Source organism: Ammospiza nelsoni, chromosome 2, assembly GCF_027579445.1.
Source record: "Ammospiza nelsoni isolate bAmmNel1 chromosome 2, bAmmNel1.pri, whole genome shotgun sequence".
Classification (NCBI taxonomy): Eukaryota; Metazoa; Chordata; class Aves; order Passeriformes; family Passerellidae; genus Ammospiza; species Ammospiza nelsoni.
This window is the reverse complement of record NC_080634.1, coordinates 31,684,386-31,699,490: the sequence shown is the minus strand read 5'-3', so window position 1 is coordinate 31,699,490 and position 15,105 is coordinate 31,684,386. Positions and strand designations below refer to the sequence as shown.

At 43.0% G+C, this 15,105-nt stretch overlaps 1 protein-coding gene across 3 annotated transcripts in view; it reads left to right on the top strand.

Moving 5' to 3' along the window:
• Positions 1 to 15,105, top strand: part of EPHB6 (EPH receptor B6) — a 66,680-nt gene that overhangs the window by 28,972 nt on the left and 22,603 nt on the right. For all 3 annotated transcript variants that reach the window (XM_059493987.1, XM_059493985.1, XM_059493986.1), the window contains exons 3-4: positions 389 to 453; positions 2,979 to 3,675. In XM_059493987.1, the coding sequence (XP_059349970.1) occupies positions 389 to 453; positions 2,979 to 3,675 (762 nt within the window). The remainder of the gene's footprint in view (positions 1 to 388; positions 454 to 2,978; positions 3,676 to 15,105) is intronic.

Below are 15,105 nucleotides of genomic sequence, written 5' to 3'. Positions count from 1 at the left end.
CATGCATTCATGTAGCTCATATTATGTCCCACCTTTTCCTTTCCAAAAAGAGTGGGGCCTCATCTGAACTGCTCATTATGATAACTCTGCACCATGCTGTCAGTGTGCTTATACTTTGCTTGGGAAAGTCTGGTGAGAATATTGCCAAGCCACTTGAGAATCATGACTTAGCATGATTATGTGTCCAGTGCTTCTGCCTTTGTCTTGGCCTTTCTTAATTTATTAGTATGGACATAACCTGTCATATTTAGTCTCAAAACATGAATGTTTATTTTTGGTGTATGGAAGTCCTCTACAAGAAAATCTTGAGAGGAACAGATAAGATTTTAGTCTGACTTGGAATAGCACAGAATACTTTTTTTTATTTAATTTTTTTAAATACAAACAGAAATACTTCTGGATACAACTCAAGAGACCTCAGAGATTGGCTGGACTGCACATCCTTCTGATGGGGTAAGCATTTCCCTTGTCCCTCCTCTCGACTACGTGTCTGCTGGGAAGCCATGCATGCATCTGATGAAGAAAGGGAAACTGAGAGACTTGGTTTATAGGTTTTGTACATATGAAGAATTTGAACACAGTGTGTTTTGCAAAGCCAGATTGTTAAGAGAGAAGGGTGCTGAGTAGGATGCTATTGCCACATCCTTATCCTATTCCTTCACCTCTGCTCCAGAAATACTACAGAGTTCTACAGCCACCCCTCCATATAGAATAGAGTAGAGTAGAGTAGAGTAGAGTAGAATAGAATAGAATAGAATAGAATAGAATAGAATAGAATAGAATAGAATAGAATAGAATAGAATAGAATATTTCCGTTGGAAGATACCTACAACAATCACCTAGTCCAGCTGCCTAACTACTTAAGGGCTGTTGAATTATAAATGTTATAAAGGGCACTGTCAAATGTCTCTTAAACACTGACATGCTTGGGGTATTGACCACATCTCTAGGAAGCCTGTTCTAGTGTCTGACCACCCTCTAGGTAAAGAAATGTTTCCTGATGTCAGTTTTGAGGTTCCCCTGAGGCAGATTTGAACCATTCCCATGCATCCTATCATGGATCAAGGAGAAGGGATCAGCACTTCCGTCTCCAGTTCCCCTCCTCAGGGAGCTGCAGAGCAAGGCAGTCACCTCTCAGCCTCTCTTTTCTCCTAACTGGACAAACCCAGAGCCCTCAGCCACTCCTCCCAGGACACACCTTCCAGCCCGTTCTCCAGCTTTGTTTCCCCCCTCTGCACACATTCAGAGACTTTCCCACCCCTCTGGAGTGGCGGTGCCCAGAGCAGCCCCAGCACTGCGGGTGAGGCCGCAGCAGCGCTGAGCACAGCGGGTGATGGATGATCCCCCTGTGCCCGGCTGTGCTCTGTGTTTGATGCCCCCAGGACACGGTTCCTGCCCTCTGGGCTATGCCCTGCTGACCCTCACTGAGCTGCTGCTGCCCCCAGCACCCCCAGGGCCCTCCCTGCCAGACACTCCTGTCACAGTTTGTACTTGTGCCTGCACTTACTCCATCCCAGCTGCAGGATCTGGCACTTGTTCTTGTTAAGTTTTGTGCCATGAATGATTGCCCAATGCTCCCATGGTATACAAACATTTCAGTTGTTCTCCTGAGCTCTCCATGCTCCCAGGAGCAGCATACATGATCCCAGCTGGCAGTGCCGTCCTAAGTCTAGGCCATGCCAGTCTTTGGTTTATCTTCAGCTCTCCTGGTGGTATACCCTTCCTTCATCAATTATAGATTAAATCTCCCAATCAGTTCCTCCAGTTTATTAACAAAGATGCATTTCTTTCATCAGAACGCTGGATCCTGTCATGTCCCAACTCACCCTGTGTCTCAGAGATTCTTCAGTGGTTACGAACCCAAGCATTTTGGCAGAGGCACCAATCCTGAAGCCAGTATTGGTGTCTCAGCATAATTTGTTTCTTTCAAATGTGCCTTACTGCTACTGAAAAGATTGAGAAAAACACTACCCATGCTCGCTCCTGATTTTTTTAACATTTCATCCAGGGCCCTGAAAACTCTTGATCAACTTTTCACTTTTTGTTGGGACATCATTTTTACCCATGTGAAAAAGCAGGTGTGGATAGTAGTCTGAAGGCTGTACTGAGCTCTTCCATCATCTGGTGACATTGCTAAACTGGGGCCCAGGGAGACAGCACTTGTCTGAAAAGATGTTCCGATCAGTAAAAGGGTGCTTCCGTTTCACACAGGAGGGAGTCACTAATGACCATAACTTGCTGTTGTTTCTTCTTGGCAAATGGTCTTAGTACAGATCTTATTGTGAGAAGTTGGTTGGTCGGACTTTCATGAGAATGCTTGAGCAGGTTCCTTCTCTTCTATCTCAGCTATGCACGTCCTCTGTCATACCCAGGGCCCTGTACCTATTCTGTAAAGCTTGTTGAGAGGGTAAGGAGGGTTTTGTCATACGGCTTTGTACAGGAGCCTGCTTCTACCCCTCCTTATCCCTCCCTTGTGCCTTCCTGCAGGCACAGACTCGATCTGGACCTGCCCCTGTAGTGGCTGTGGTGATAAGAAATGTCAGAGCACAGCTCTTGCTGTGGTAGAGCTACGTAGAAGGGACTTACGCTTTAATGTGTTCTCCAGAGAACAGTGTCTTTTGCTCTGTTTCATTTGTTTGTATCATTTGTTTTGTCTCTGGAGACAAGAGATGGGAAGATAGGAAGGAAGAAAGTGTGACTCTCGCATTTTAAGATTCTCAATGTCGTGTGGCCAAGTTTGCATGATTTATGTTTTCTGTCACAACAATTCTTACTTCAGAGCTTTGACTGCTCTTCTTTACAGGGTCATACTCTGTCTAGAAGGCTCTGCTGCACATAGCATAAATAAGTTCAAATCTCGTCATAGACATGGCAAGGAGAGGGGGAAGACAAAGACCTGTCCTGTATTTTTGGTGCAGTTGAATACTGAATCTATTTTTTTATTCCTGTTTCTTTTTTCTCCTCTATATCCATTGTAGTGGGATGAGGTAAGTGTCCTGGATGACAAGAAGCGCCTGATCCGCACCTTTCAAGTGTGCAACGTGGCTGAACCAGGTCAGAATAACTGGCTGCGCACTCACTTCATAGAGCGGCGCGGGGCCCACCGCGTCCACGTCCGGCTCCGCTTCTCCGTGAGGGACTGCGCCAGCATGCGCACCGTGGCCTCCTCCTGCAAGGAGACTTTCACACTCTACTACCACCAGTCGGATGCTGACATTGCCTCTCAGGACATGCCGGAGTGGCGTGAGGGCCCCTGGACCAAAGTGGATACTATTGCAGCTGATGAAAGCTTTTCCCAGGTGGACAGCACTGGGAAGGTGGTCAAGATGAATGTTAAAGTACGTAGCTTTGGGCCACTCACCAAGCATGGCTTCTACCTGGCCTTCCAGGATTCGGGAGCCTGCATGTCCTTGGTGGCAGTCCAAGTCTTTTTCTACAAGTGCCCAGCTGTGGTGAAAGGGTTTGCCTCCTTTCCTGAAACGTTTGCTGGCGGGGAGAGGACCTCACTGGTGGAATCCCCGGGGACGTGTGTACCCAACGCTGAAGAGACGAGCACGACGGGGTCCTCGAGTGTTCGGCTGCACTGCAATGGAGAAGGGGAGTGGATGGTGGCCATTGGACGATGTACCTGCAAGGCTGGCTACCAGCCTGTGGATGATGAACGAGCCTGCCAAGGTGAGAGAACTTTTTTCCTCTTCCCCTTAGGCAGCCATTTTTTCATTGGTTCTCTGTGTCAGCAATATTTGGCCCTAGCCAAAATTTCAGAGAGCTGGGAGAGAGAATAATTTTTCACAGAGATCGCCTTGTTTCACACATTTAACTCCTCAGACTGGAGTTGGAGTGACCTTTTTTCCTGGTTTAGGAATGGTGTTCTTTAGTTTGGTATTGCCACTAAAACCATGCTGCCACTCACTCCCTCTCCAGTTGGAAACACAAAAGACAAAGATCATCAGTTACGATAAGAACAGTTTACTGGAAACAGCAATGAGATAATAAAATGAACATAACAACAACAATATTAACAACAAAAGGTGTATGACAGATGATTTACATGGGAAGTGACAATAAACAAATACTGATCGCATTGGTTCTTTCCAACACAGAAAGGTTTTCTCCCAACAGAAAGGAATACCCTTTTCCTTGAAGTGTGAGTGCCTTCCCTCCACCCCTGTCAATGATAAGGGTGGTGTAGAGTAACATCTGTTCCTGGTTACACCCCCACAGCCATGCCCACTCCCAGCTAATGCAAGAGATTGTCCTTGTCCTGGCCAAAACCAGGACACCACTGCTTGCTGCTAAGAATATGGTTGGAAGCTCCACTCAGGCCTTAGTTACTGCTGCCACCAGAGACAGCCTCTGAGGGTACTCACACAGATCTAGCAGGAGCTGTCACTAGCCAGATCTAGTATAATTCCACTTCTTTACCAAGAGGCAGCAGCATTAGAAGGAAGATGCCACATGGAGGAGAGCTGAGTCCAGAGCTAATACACTCTGTCCTAGTTATTTCGGGCCTTTTTGCTAGTGTATAGTAATACAATAAAAAAAAAGGGAAAGAGCAGCAGCCTGGTCATGGGAGAGGGAAAATGTGGGTCTGTGAGCTTGTCCTGACTAGAAAAAGCAGTCACAATGGTATCATCATTACCAATAATGTACTCTCTGTATTTCTGTGATATGCTTGTTGGAGGAAGTAGAGTACATTACGTGTCACTCAGAAGTGATATTGGGCTAAAATCTGGCCAAGCCTGAGCACCCAGTCTAATGTCATGACTGTGTTCCTGTCTTAAGGTTAGGACAGTCCATTAGAGCAAACTGCTTATGTTGGTTGTGTAATTTGTGTGTGATGTTCTTCTGGTGCTTCCTTTGTTTTAACATGCATCTACTCAAAATCTCTCAGCAGTTTAAAATGTTGCTGCGCTACACTTAGTACTCTAAAAGATAAATGTCACGTGGAACACAGTTTTGGCTGCAGACAAAATTTAAAAGTTGGATTTATTCAACCAATAGTTCAACTTGGACCCGGAATGTACAAATACTCTGGTTAACACCAGAGTGCAAATGCAATGACTAATTAATGTTGTCAATATTACCTTAAATTCCTACTTCATGAAGTGATTTGGGTCATGCAAAATAGCTTTAATAAATACAGGTCATTGTACTGGAAACTTAAAAAGCAATTAAAATTGGTAAGTGCTTTTCACTTGTTTAAACTTTGAGAATAATTAAAATATGTATGCCTTTTTATCCTGCTCATTCTGAGAGAAATGTAACTACATTCATTTAGTGCTGCTTCAGAGACAGTAAGCTCTGACAGAGCAGCTCTGTATGGCACTAAATTTGTTGTGTGCATCAGTAGCATGACAAGTTTACAGTCTAAATAAACTGCCAGTCAATAATTTAGTTTCAAATAGTAGTCTTAAGCAGTCAAAAAAAAAAAGAATGAAAGAAATTTGGCTTGCCAAATAAAAACAAGGATTTTTTTAAAAAATATCTCTTCCGTTTTCCATAGTATTCAGTGAAAGCTGATACTTCCTTGCAGCCTCATTGTCACAGAAGCTGGAGACAGGTGAAAATGGTTAATATTATAAGGAATAACTGAAATAATGACAGTCTATCAAGCTACAAAAGTCAGTTCCTATAATTTACTTCCCGAGATTCCATGAGCAGCCTAGAGCAGCCAATGACAATCAAATATGAATCATAATGTCGAAGGGTATTCTTTCCTCCTCATGTTTCTTGTAAACTCCTCTGGCTTGATCATCATTCCCAGTCTCTTCTCCTGCTAACAACATGTTGCTGTCCTGTCTGAATGAAGCCACATTCAGCTCATATTCCCTTGCTTGGTGTTCCTCTGTGTAGAGTCCTCTCCAGCCCTTCTCCTCTGTTCTTGTGTTCTCCTTCCCTAAGAACAGATGTCCACCCTGATACAGAGCAGCCGCAGTGTTCTAGAGGAAACGCAGAATTAAAGCAATAGCTCAAGGGCAGGTTTCTACTGATGATAATGCAGAGAGGTGTTCTTAATAAGTCTGAAGAATCAACCAAGGATAAGAAGGAGAAGCAAGTTTCCTTCTTACACTTCGGTAGAAAGAGTGTGTGGGCATTGCCTTCCCCCTCACCATATGCAAGCCTGTGGAGTCCTTCCTGGACCAGCTGTTATCTCTTTATTTAGAGCAACAAATCTGCCAAGAGCCATTCTAAGCAGATAGATAGAAAGCCCTTCTTTTCCCCCTGCCCCCTATCATGATTTAAGGTTCTTTCTTTCCGTATTTTTATAAGACTGCCTGCTCTGTGTTACTATATGGCAGATTTCTCCAGCTAAATAGAAGAGTGAAACAGCAACCTTTAGCAAGCCCTTTGGGTGATGTGGGTGCAATCTGTGTGGGATTCACTTTTCACTTAATCTAATTAGACTTGTCATGCTGAACAGTCAAAAAAGAGAATGGCAGTTTACAGAGGAAAAAAGAAGCTTGGGACCTTAGTTCCTTTTCTTTCTGTAGATGTATGCACACAGGGTGCCTTGACATGCAAAATCATATAGGATTTAGATTACCAGGTGCTTTTGAAATGTTGAAATAATATTTAGAAAATAGTATTTAGAATTTATGACGGGGGCATTTTAAAAAATATTTTTAAATGACAATATAGAAAAAAATAGAAGAGGAATGACTGCCTGATATAGTACTAAGCTAACTTACAAATAAAGAAGGACAGAGCTCTGGATAGAGCTGAGCTGATTAGCTATGTGTGTGGCACCTCTGTACAAACATACTTAACCAGAGGCAGAAAATGCCAGCCAGAAAGAGGAGGAGGTAACAAGTTTGGAGTGGAAAGCTTTAAGCTGAACTTGGGAGAGGGAGGAGGATAGGTGTTGGTTTAACGTTTGTTTTTGTTTTCTCATTACCCAAATCTATGTTAATCAGCAATAAATTAAATTTCCCCAAGCCAAGTCTGTCTTGCCTGTGACAGTAATTGGTAAACAAGCTCCCTGTCTTTATAACTTCTTTACCTCTGCCCACAAGTTTTCTTATCCAATTTTCTCCCTATGCCTTGCTGAGGAGAAAGAGTTAGAGGGTGGGCATTTGGGTGTTTACCAAGGTTAGCCATCCACATGGCTGCTTCTCCTCTCTTCTTTCTCTGGATGTTTGTTTCTAATAGTACTTAGCAAGCAAAAGGTCTGCCTGTCTTCTGTAGTTCATGTAAGGATTCCATAAAATTGCCCATGTCCTTTGATATATGCGGTCCCTTCTGATTGCAGAAGGAATCACATCTGTATTACTGATAACTACAGGAGCAAGCAACTGTGCATGGAGCTGTTGGAGGTCTCATTTGGGAAGAATATTGCATGATTATTTTTGTGTTACTAAAAAATGCCCTTTCTCATCATCTTGGATAAACCTTTTTCAGTGTGTGAGGCTAAAAGAATGTTAAGATTTATGTTAAAATAAAATATTAGATAGTCTGCTAAAAATATGCACATACTGGTAGCAAAGGAAAAAAAGAGCACAATAAGGTCTTCTTAAATTTTAATCACTTAAAGGATCCTTCCTTTAAAAGCACAGGATAATTTACGTTGCAGGGACTTGTGAAAGTCATCTGCTCCAACCCCATGCTCAAAGCAGGACCAAATTGGGTTAGGTCACTCAAGGCCTGTTCTACTCTAGTTTTAGGTATTACTGAAGATGAAGATTACACAATGTCCCTGGGCAACTGTTCCAATATTTTACAACACCCATGGTGAAATTCCTTTTTCCTATGCAGAAGAAGGTTTTAGTAAGATGTAGTAAGAGGTTATTACAGCTTCTGTCTGTTATCTCATGTTCTGCCACCTTGTGCCTACACCTTCATCATATCCTCCCATTACGTGGCTGATGACAGCCGTAAGCTCCCACCCCACAGCCTGCTCTGCTTCAAACCCAGTGTCTTAGCCTCTCCTGGGTAAGAGCTTTAATTTCAAGGTAAACTCACAGCTGACAACAATGTTTGGTGCCTTGATCTAGACTACCCTTTTCAATTTTTTTTTCTTCCATACTGCTCCCTTCATCAGCTCCTTCAGCCTCCTTCTGCTACTTGCACATACATTTTGGTGCTTTCAAGTAGTTTGCTTCTTTTCCTGTATCAAGTGCTTGCTGTCTACTCATATTCTGTCCTACCCTGCCCAAATCTTTCCTCTCGTGTTTTTGCCTTTTTTTTTCCTCACACAACCCATTCCCTGGCAGTTCTCCCACATATAATTAGGCAGTAATTGCTTCAGCTCCACCTCTTTTACCTAAAAAATCCCTTACTCAACTGATCTCCTATCAACAGTTAAGCAGGAAAGAGTTCTTCATTTATTTTATCTCAGTTGATTTGATGCTCTTCTTCAAGACTCAAAAGACACACTTTTCTCTCCTTATGTTTCTTTCATTTTCCAGTCTCTCTTCCCCACCCAAACAGTTGTAGTAAGTGTGAGACTCCAGATCAACCCAGGGCCCTGTTGCATCACTGTGCCTGGCTTCTATTGCAGGCTGATCCCACCTTATTCATAACAAGATGCACAGTAGCAGTCGCTGTGGAATAGCCTGGCCCAGTAGGAATTTACAACCACCATAAGCAAGCCATAGGTATATTTATGGGAAGGGGAGGGGGGAAGAAGTGTTTTGTCTAAAAGACACTACAGTTTTTATTTCCTAGTGTGCATTCTGCATGCTAATTATGCTATATTTCTAGCATTTTGAGAAATGTATTGTCTAAATGTCTGCATCATGATTCTACAATGTTATTGGTTGCTAACTCCTTTCCACCATCGTGCCCTTTAAGTGCCAATCTCCATCCCTTTACCTAGAGTCATTCTCATTTGAGGCCCTCTGTAGCTCTCTACATCCAGTTTTCCCTAGGTCTCAAAATCATCTGTGTCCACTCATCCTTCTCAGGTTGACTCCAGTTCCAGCTTTGACACTGTTCATTTTCAATACTCTCACATCTAGTATTTATTCTTGCTGCCCCACAGTTCACCTGGGAGCAGAACTCCTATACAAGATACAGGTCACTTGCCTCAGTCAAGAAGAGAGCAATTTTATGCTCTTCTAAATGTCTTCTTATGTCTCAGTTCAGCTCCAAGTCATATCTGCATACAAAAAGTCAGTGTCACCTGCATCACATTCCCTAAAGTCACTGCTGCATGTACCTAAAGCTCTGGTGAAGTTCCAAGCTGCCTTTCTTTGGTCCTTCTCCTCTTGCTGCATTTTGCTTAGTTCTCTAAATATTTCCTCTCTGGCCTTACTGTCCAAATGAGCTTTTAAATGCCTCTTTCTCTACCTCTTTGGTTCTTGGTCTGTCCTCTCTTCATCTTCATTTTCATTTTCTTTACACCTCTCCCTACTGCCCCTCCATGATCCCAGCACTTTTCTCTGCTGGTTTTGCTATTTGTTATTGTTAGAAGTCACCAGAAGCTGTTCCTCTGGCCTCCCGGGTGGAACTTGTCTCCAGTGAGCAGTCAGGCAAACACAGGCAACACAGGGGCAAGTGTTGTAGGGGGAGCTGAGGAAAACTGGGTCAGTGTCTGAGATGAGCTGTGCCCAGCTGAACTGTTGTGGCATTCTGACGCTGCGCCAAGATATGAAAAATGACTGAGACAAGCTGAGGGAAAAGCGCTTGCGCACTCCAAACTCTGCCTTCTACTTTCATAGTAGGCTTGTCTTGATGGGAAGTGGCAGCTTGCTCTGCCCCCTGAGGTGCTAGCTCTGCAACCCTCTGTCCCTGCATCCGATATTGTGTATCAATCAGAGCTAGATCTGCGTTTTCTTGGAAAGTCCTGGTGCTGGGGGATGGTAAGTTGCACTATCCTCAGTGACAAGGACTGTGGCTTAGCTGGTGTTCCTGTTTTGTGTGAAGTTGTTCTGCAGGAACACCGTGGAGGTGTTTCAAGAGAAGCCCCTCTTGTTCAGACTTTCTCTGCAATGGTCCTGAGGTGGTATTGTTCACTAAAGGAAATCCTGCTGCAGTCTGATCATTTGTTACGACTGTCTCCAGTGAGCACAGTCATCTGCAGAGGCTGTAGGATCACGGCAAGTGGACCTGATGCCATGATCTGCTGTAAGAGGGGAATGCAAGGCAAGATCATTCAGAAACAAATGAGAGATGGATTCTGTCTGTGTGTACGAAGACAGCCCTAGGCTCACTGTAAGTGCTTGAATAAGAGGAAGTGGCTTTTGCCTATTTAGATTGCCAGGGAATTTTTTTCTCTTTCCTCCTGACTTGACTTTCGATATACTATTTATAGTGACTGGACTGAGGCAATGCCAGGAAAAGCTCCATGTCCTGGGAACAATTATTATTGCTATCTGTGGGCTAAAGTCCTGAGTGCTATGGGCAGCCTATCTTAGACAATTCTGGAAAGGGATAATGGTTCCTGTGAATGTAAGCAGCTCTCTGACTGGATGCAGAGGCAGGGTTCAGCTGGAAGTAGAAAGTTTGTGATAGCTGCAGTGCCTGCCTTTGGAAGCCATTCTTTAGCTTCTTGTAGCTTGAGGCCAGTTAGTGTCTACTTTATTCAGTTCGGCCATTTTGGCCAAAATTACAGATGTAAAATATAAGCAACAGAAAACTTAGGCCATAGTATTATTTTTCCAACTATATTTTATTAAGAAAGTGAGAGAGATGTGAATCATTTTTAATCACTGTAAATCTGCTTTGCTTGCAGTATGCTATGTGATTTCATTTTGCTGTTTTTCTTCTGGAAATAGAAATACCCAGGGGCAGAATGAGAGTTTCAAAGCATGATTGTTTCTCTATATCTGCCATCCCTCCTGGAAATAACAACGTGAGATTATAGGTTTATGTAGTAATTATTTTTTTCACTAGACAATAAAAAATAATCACTGTGGAGAGATCTTCCCTCCTAAGTTGCTCAGTATTCCACTCCATAGTTCTTCAGGTGCAATTTCTGTAATGTGAGTGGAACTGGGCAAGCAAATCCCTCCCTTATTCCTTTTCTTCACACTTTTCTGTCTTGTTTAAAGTCTTTTTTTAGGCCCTTCCCTCAGAGGGAACCTGACAATCCTATTCTCATTTCACTTCTGAACATCTGAAATGAGATGTAGTCTAGTGTCAAGAACTTTCCATTCATTGTTCCTTGTCCACCCACCCGCAATCATGTATGTGATGAATGATCTGGCAGTGAGGCAACCAAGACCACAGGGCTCTATCCATACATTTTTATTGGCTTATGTTTAAGGGAAAACAAAGAATAGCTGAACTTGGAAGAGATCTCTGGAGTACACCTTAAGCCCCTTCCTGCACAAGCAGGGTCATCTCTAGCAAGTAGGTCCAGACTATTTTTTAATTTCTCTAAGGAAGGAGACTCTAAAACCCCTCTAGGTAACCTGCTTCAGTGCTTGGTCACCCTCATGGTAAAAAACTGCTTCGTTGTGTTCAGAGGGAACCTGCTGTGTTGTAGTTTGTGCTCTTCACCTCTGGGCCTGTCACTGAGAAACACTGAAAAGAGCTGTCTTCTTCACTTCCTCCCTTCAACTGTTTGTGTTCATTCATGAGATTGCTGGAAGCCTTCTCCTCCCCAGGCTGAGCAGTCTCATGTCTATCAGCCTCTTCTCCTGTGGGAAATACTCCATCCCCTTCATCATCTTTATGACCCTCTGCTGGATTCTCGTTAACGTCTCTAGTGTACTGGGGAGCCCAAAACTCAGCATGGTTTAGTGTTGAGCCTAAAACTCAACACAGTTTAGCGTGAGTCTCCAAGTGTACCCTCACCAAAGCTGAGTAGAAGCTAAAGGTCATCATCCTTGCTGCAGAATTCCCTGAAGTGTCCAGGACCTAGAGTTCCTAAAGGCTGGTCTTGCTAGTTAAGACTGATGTGAAGAATTTGTCCTGTGTTACCCACATTTTCTCTAGTCTTCCTTGAGCCACTTCTCTTCTTAGAGAAACTCTTTTCACTTTTGACATCCCGTGCCAGATGTGATTCCAGGTAGACTTTGGCTTTCCTAGCCATGTGTCTACGTGTTTGGACAGTGCCTCTATGTTCCTCTCAGGCTACCTGTCCGTGCTTCTGCCTCCATATACTTCCTTTCTGTTCTAGGAGCTCTGTTCAAACATGCAGGCCTGTTGGCATTTTTTGCCTGTATTTGTGCTTGTTGGGATGGAGTGCTTTTGCACCTGGAAGAGGTAATCCTTGCACATGAACTAGTTTCTTTGAGTCACTCTTCACTCCAGGGTGTTATCCCACAGGACTCCTCCAGATCACCCAAGTGGTCATATCTGCTTGTCCTGGAGTTCAGTGTTGTGAGCTTGCTCTTTGCTCTGGTCACTGCACTCTGGATCTTTAACTCCACCACGGTCGCTGTAGCTAAGGCAGCCTTCAACCCTCCCAACACCAGTGAGCCCTTCCTTGTTTGTGAGCATCAGGTCCAGGGAGACACATCCCCTCATTGCCTCCATTGCTTGGGTCAGGAAGTAGTTCCCAATCCTTTCCAGTAACTTCTGGAGCCCTTATGCCCTGCTGTGTTCCTCCTCCAGTACAGTAGGCTGGTTGTAGTCCCCCTTGAAGATCCAATGAATGGGAGGCTAATTCCTGCTGTCAGCTCTGGGATCCATCCAGTTTTTCACGGGTAAACATCGAATGCCGTCTGGTGTAGCCAAGACATCAGTCTGCTCTGGTGTAGCACAGAGGACATGTGAGCATATTACTGAAATTTGTTTATTGGTTTATTACTGGAACAGCTGCAGTGAAGTTTTGTTTCTTCAGTTCACTCAGCTCTAGTGGAGTACTTATTAATGAGCCTATGTGGCTGCTTTACTGTGCTAAAGTAAATAAAGGACAAGGGAATATTTGGCCTGGAGATGTTGGAAGGAAGAGATGTAAATGGCAACTGTATCAAAATCATTTCATAAACAGGCCTGGTTCCTTCTTAAATGTGGTTAGGCTTTTTGCTTTTGTGTTTTGTTTTGTTTTGTTTTTGGGGGGGTTTTTTTGTTGGTGTTTTTTTGTCTTCTGCTTGTATTTGAAGTTTTTCTCAGAAGCGTGCTACTTTAGTTGGTGGAAATATTCTTGTTTAAACCTGTAATTTACTGTAAAGTCACCTGTTCTCATGCTGTCATTACTCTTGAACCTAAATAAACAATTCTTCATTGAGTGACTCTCACAGTTCTGGGATTGCACTCAAAAATAGATGCAGCCTCAGTGAGTAAGAGATCTCTTAGGTAGCAAGGAATCAGCTCAGTGTCACAAGACAAAAGGCATTGGACCCTGGGCAGTGCTTGGGGAGACAGCAATAACCTACTTTTGCATATGGTTCAGACATATAATGCCAAGCACAGTGCATGGACAGTAAAATTAGATTTTGTGAGGCAGTTAAGAACAGGTGTAAGTATTTGATCACTAGTGTTTGTTACACATAGCTGTTCCAGTGTTGTCCCTATAGCGGTGTACTGCATCAGTGATACAAGCAGATAATATTGTTAGCCATTAGCTGGCATCATGTCCCTGTCCAGAGGCTTGTGTTCTTGCTCTGTGGGTGGGTTGGTTGGTTGGTTGGTTGGTTGGTTGGTTGGTTGGTTGGTTGGTTGGTTGGTTTTTACAAGCAGCTTTTGAATGTTTATGGTCACTTGGAGTGACTGCCCATAACATGGATGAAATCTTGCATGGCCTTTTAAGCAAGAGAGGTGCTTTTAAGCCAATAGAGGTAACTTACACAGACCGCTTTTCTTTACTGAGGTGGTAAAGAAACCATTTTGTTCCATTGCATAAAACCTGCAGCGCTGCACTTGTGCTTACTGCCTTTGGCTAATTCATCAAGAGTGAATTAGCCATCTCTGGAGACCTCACCCCTCCATCCCCAGGCTCAACAGCAAGTTGCCAGTAGATGTTAAAAGAACTCTGTAAAAATAGATGTTTATCTATTTTAACACAACATGTTTATTTTTAGATTAATTTTATTTATTAAACACCAGACAAATTCCTCATTCACAGCTTTGCTAGCTTTCCATATGATTTGCAATTGGGCTAAAGGTGAATTTACCTGAAATCTTTTTGCACTGTCCTTGTAGGGTAAATATGGCTTTGTACTTCTGTGGTGAAGTCTGTACCCTCTACAGATTTCCCTTTAGCATCACATACATGGCAGACATTACCATTACCTGTTCATTTTCATTATTTTGACTAGCAGCCAGGTGTCCTACTTGATATCAGGCTGTAATACTGAATGAAAGAAAATAACCATTCTAGAGGGTCTGCCTTGACAAGTGGAATGAATGTATCGTTAGTTCTAAGCTTCAGCAAAAGCTCAAGAAGGAGTTTGATGCAAGAAAAAACAGATGAGATAAAATTACTTTTTAAGAAACTAAAGCCATTCACATTAATTTCAGCATTCTCAAACTTGAAATAAAGAAAGATCCCTGAAATTTTAGTTGAATGACTTTGCAGTGTGTTGGATGAGAATTTCCCATCCATACTACTTGTAGTTTCAGTACAAATGCATTTGCCAACAAGTGTGAATATTATATTCTACATCTGTGTCTGTTAAGAGAGCCTAAAATTGAGTGGAAGGTGTATAGTTTATGAAGTGGATAAAATCTTACATACTCTTTCTTGTCCATACATACGGATGTATCGCTCCGTATGGGAATAATTTGATTTTCTGCTGGATAAAGGCCTGAAGACAAAGACAGTTGCACTTTTCTTAATCATCATCTATCACATGAAAAATTACAGTCTCTTCTTCCCCTTTCCTTTCCAAATGGCAATGTATCACACGCTGAGTGTTGTCATTTTTTTGAGTGCTGGAAAGAAACAGTGTTCCCCTATCTAACAGCTATCATTCAGAGTTATTGAAGTCCTCTTTGTGGTCTGGCCTGTTCCAGGACTGATCACTCTTATCTGTGTACATGTGGAGGTTGCTCTGTGCATCCTAGAAGAGTTGTGATAGAGAGGATGAAGTAATACAAGAGGCATAAACCTGATGGGACTCCACAGATGTTTTTGGCTGTTATTTCTGGACTGTGCCTGTAGCCTCAAGGGGGACTGAACACATATGATTCTGATTTCATATAACAGCTCTGTACAATATTCTTCTCTTACTTGCTTTGCCTTTTTTAGGTAATTTTTGCTATCCTCAATCC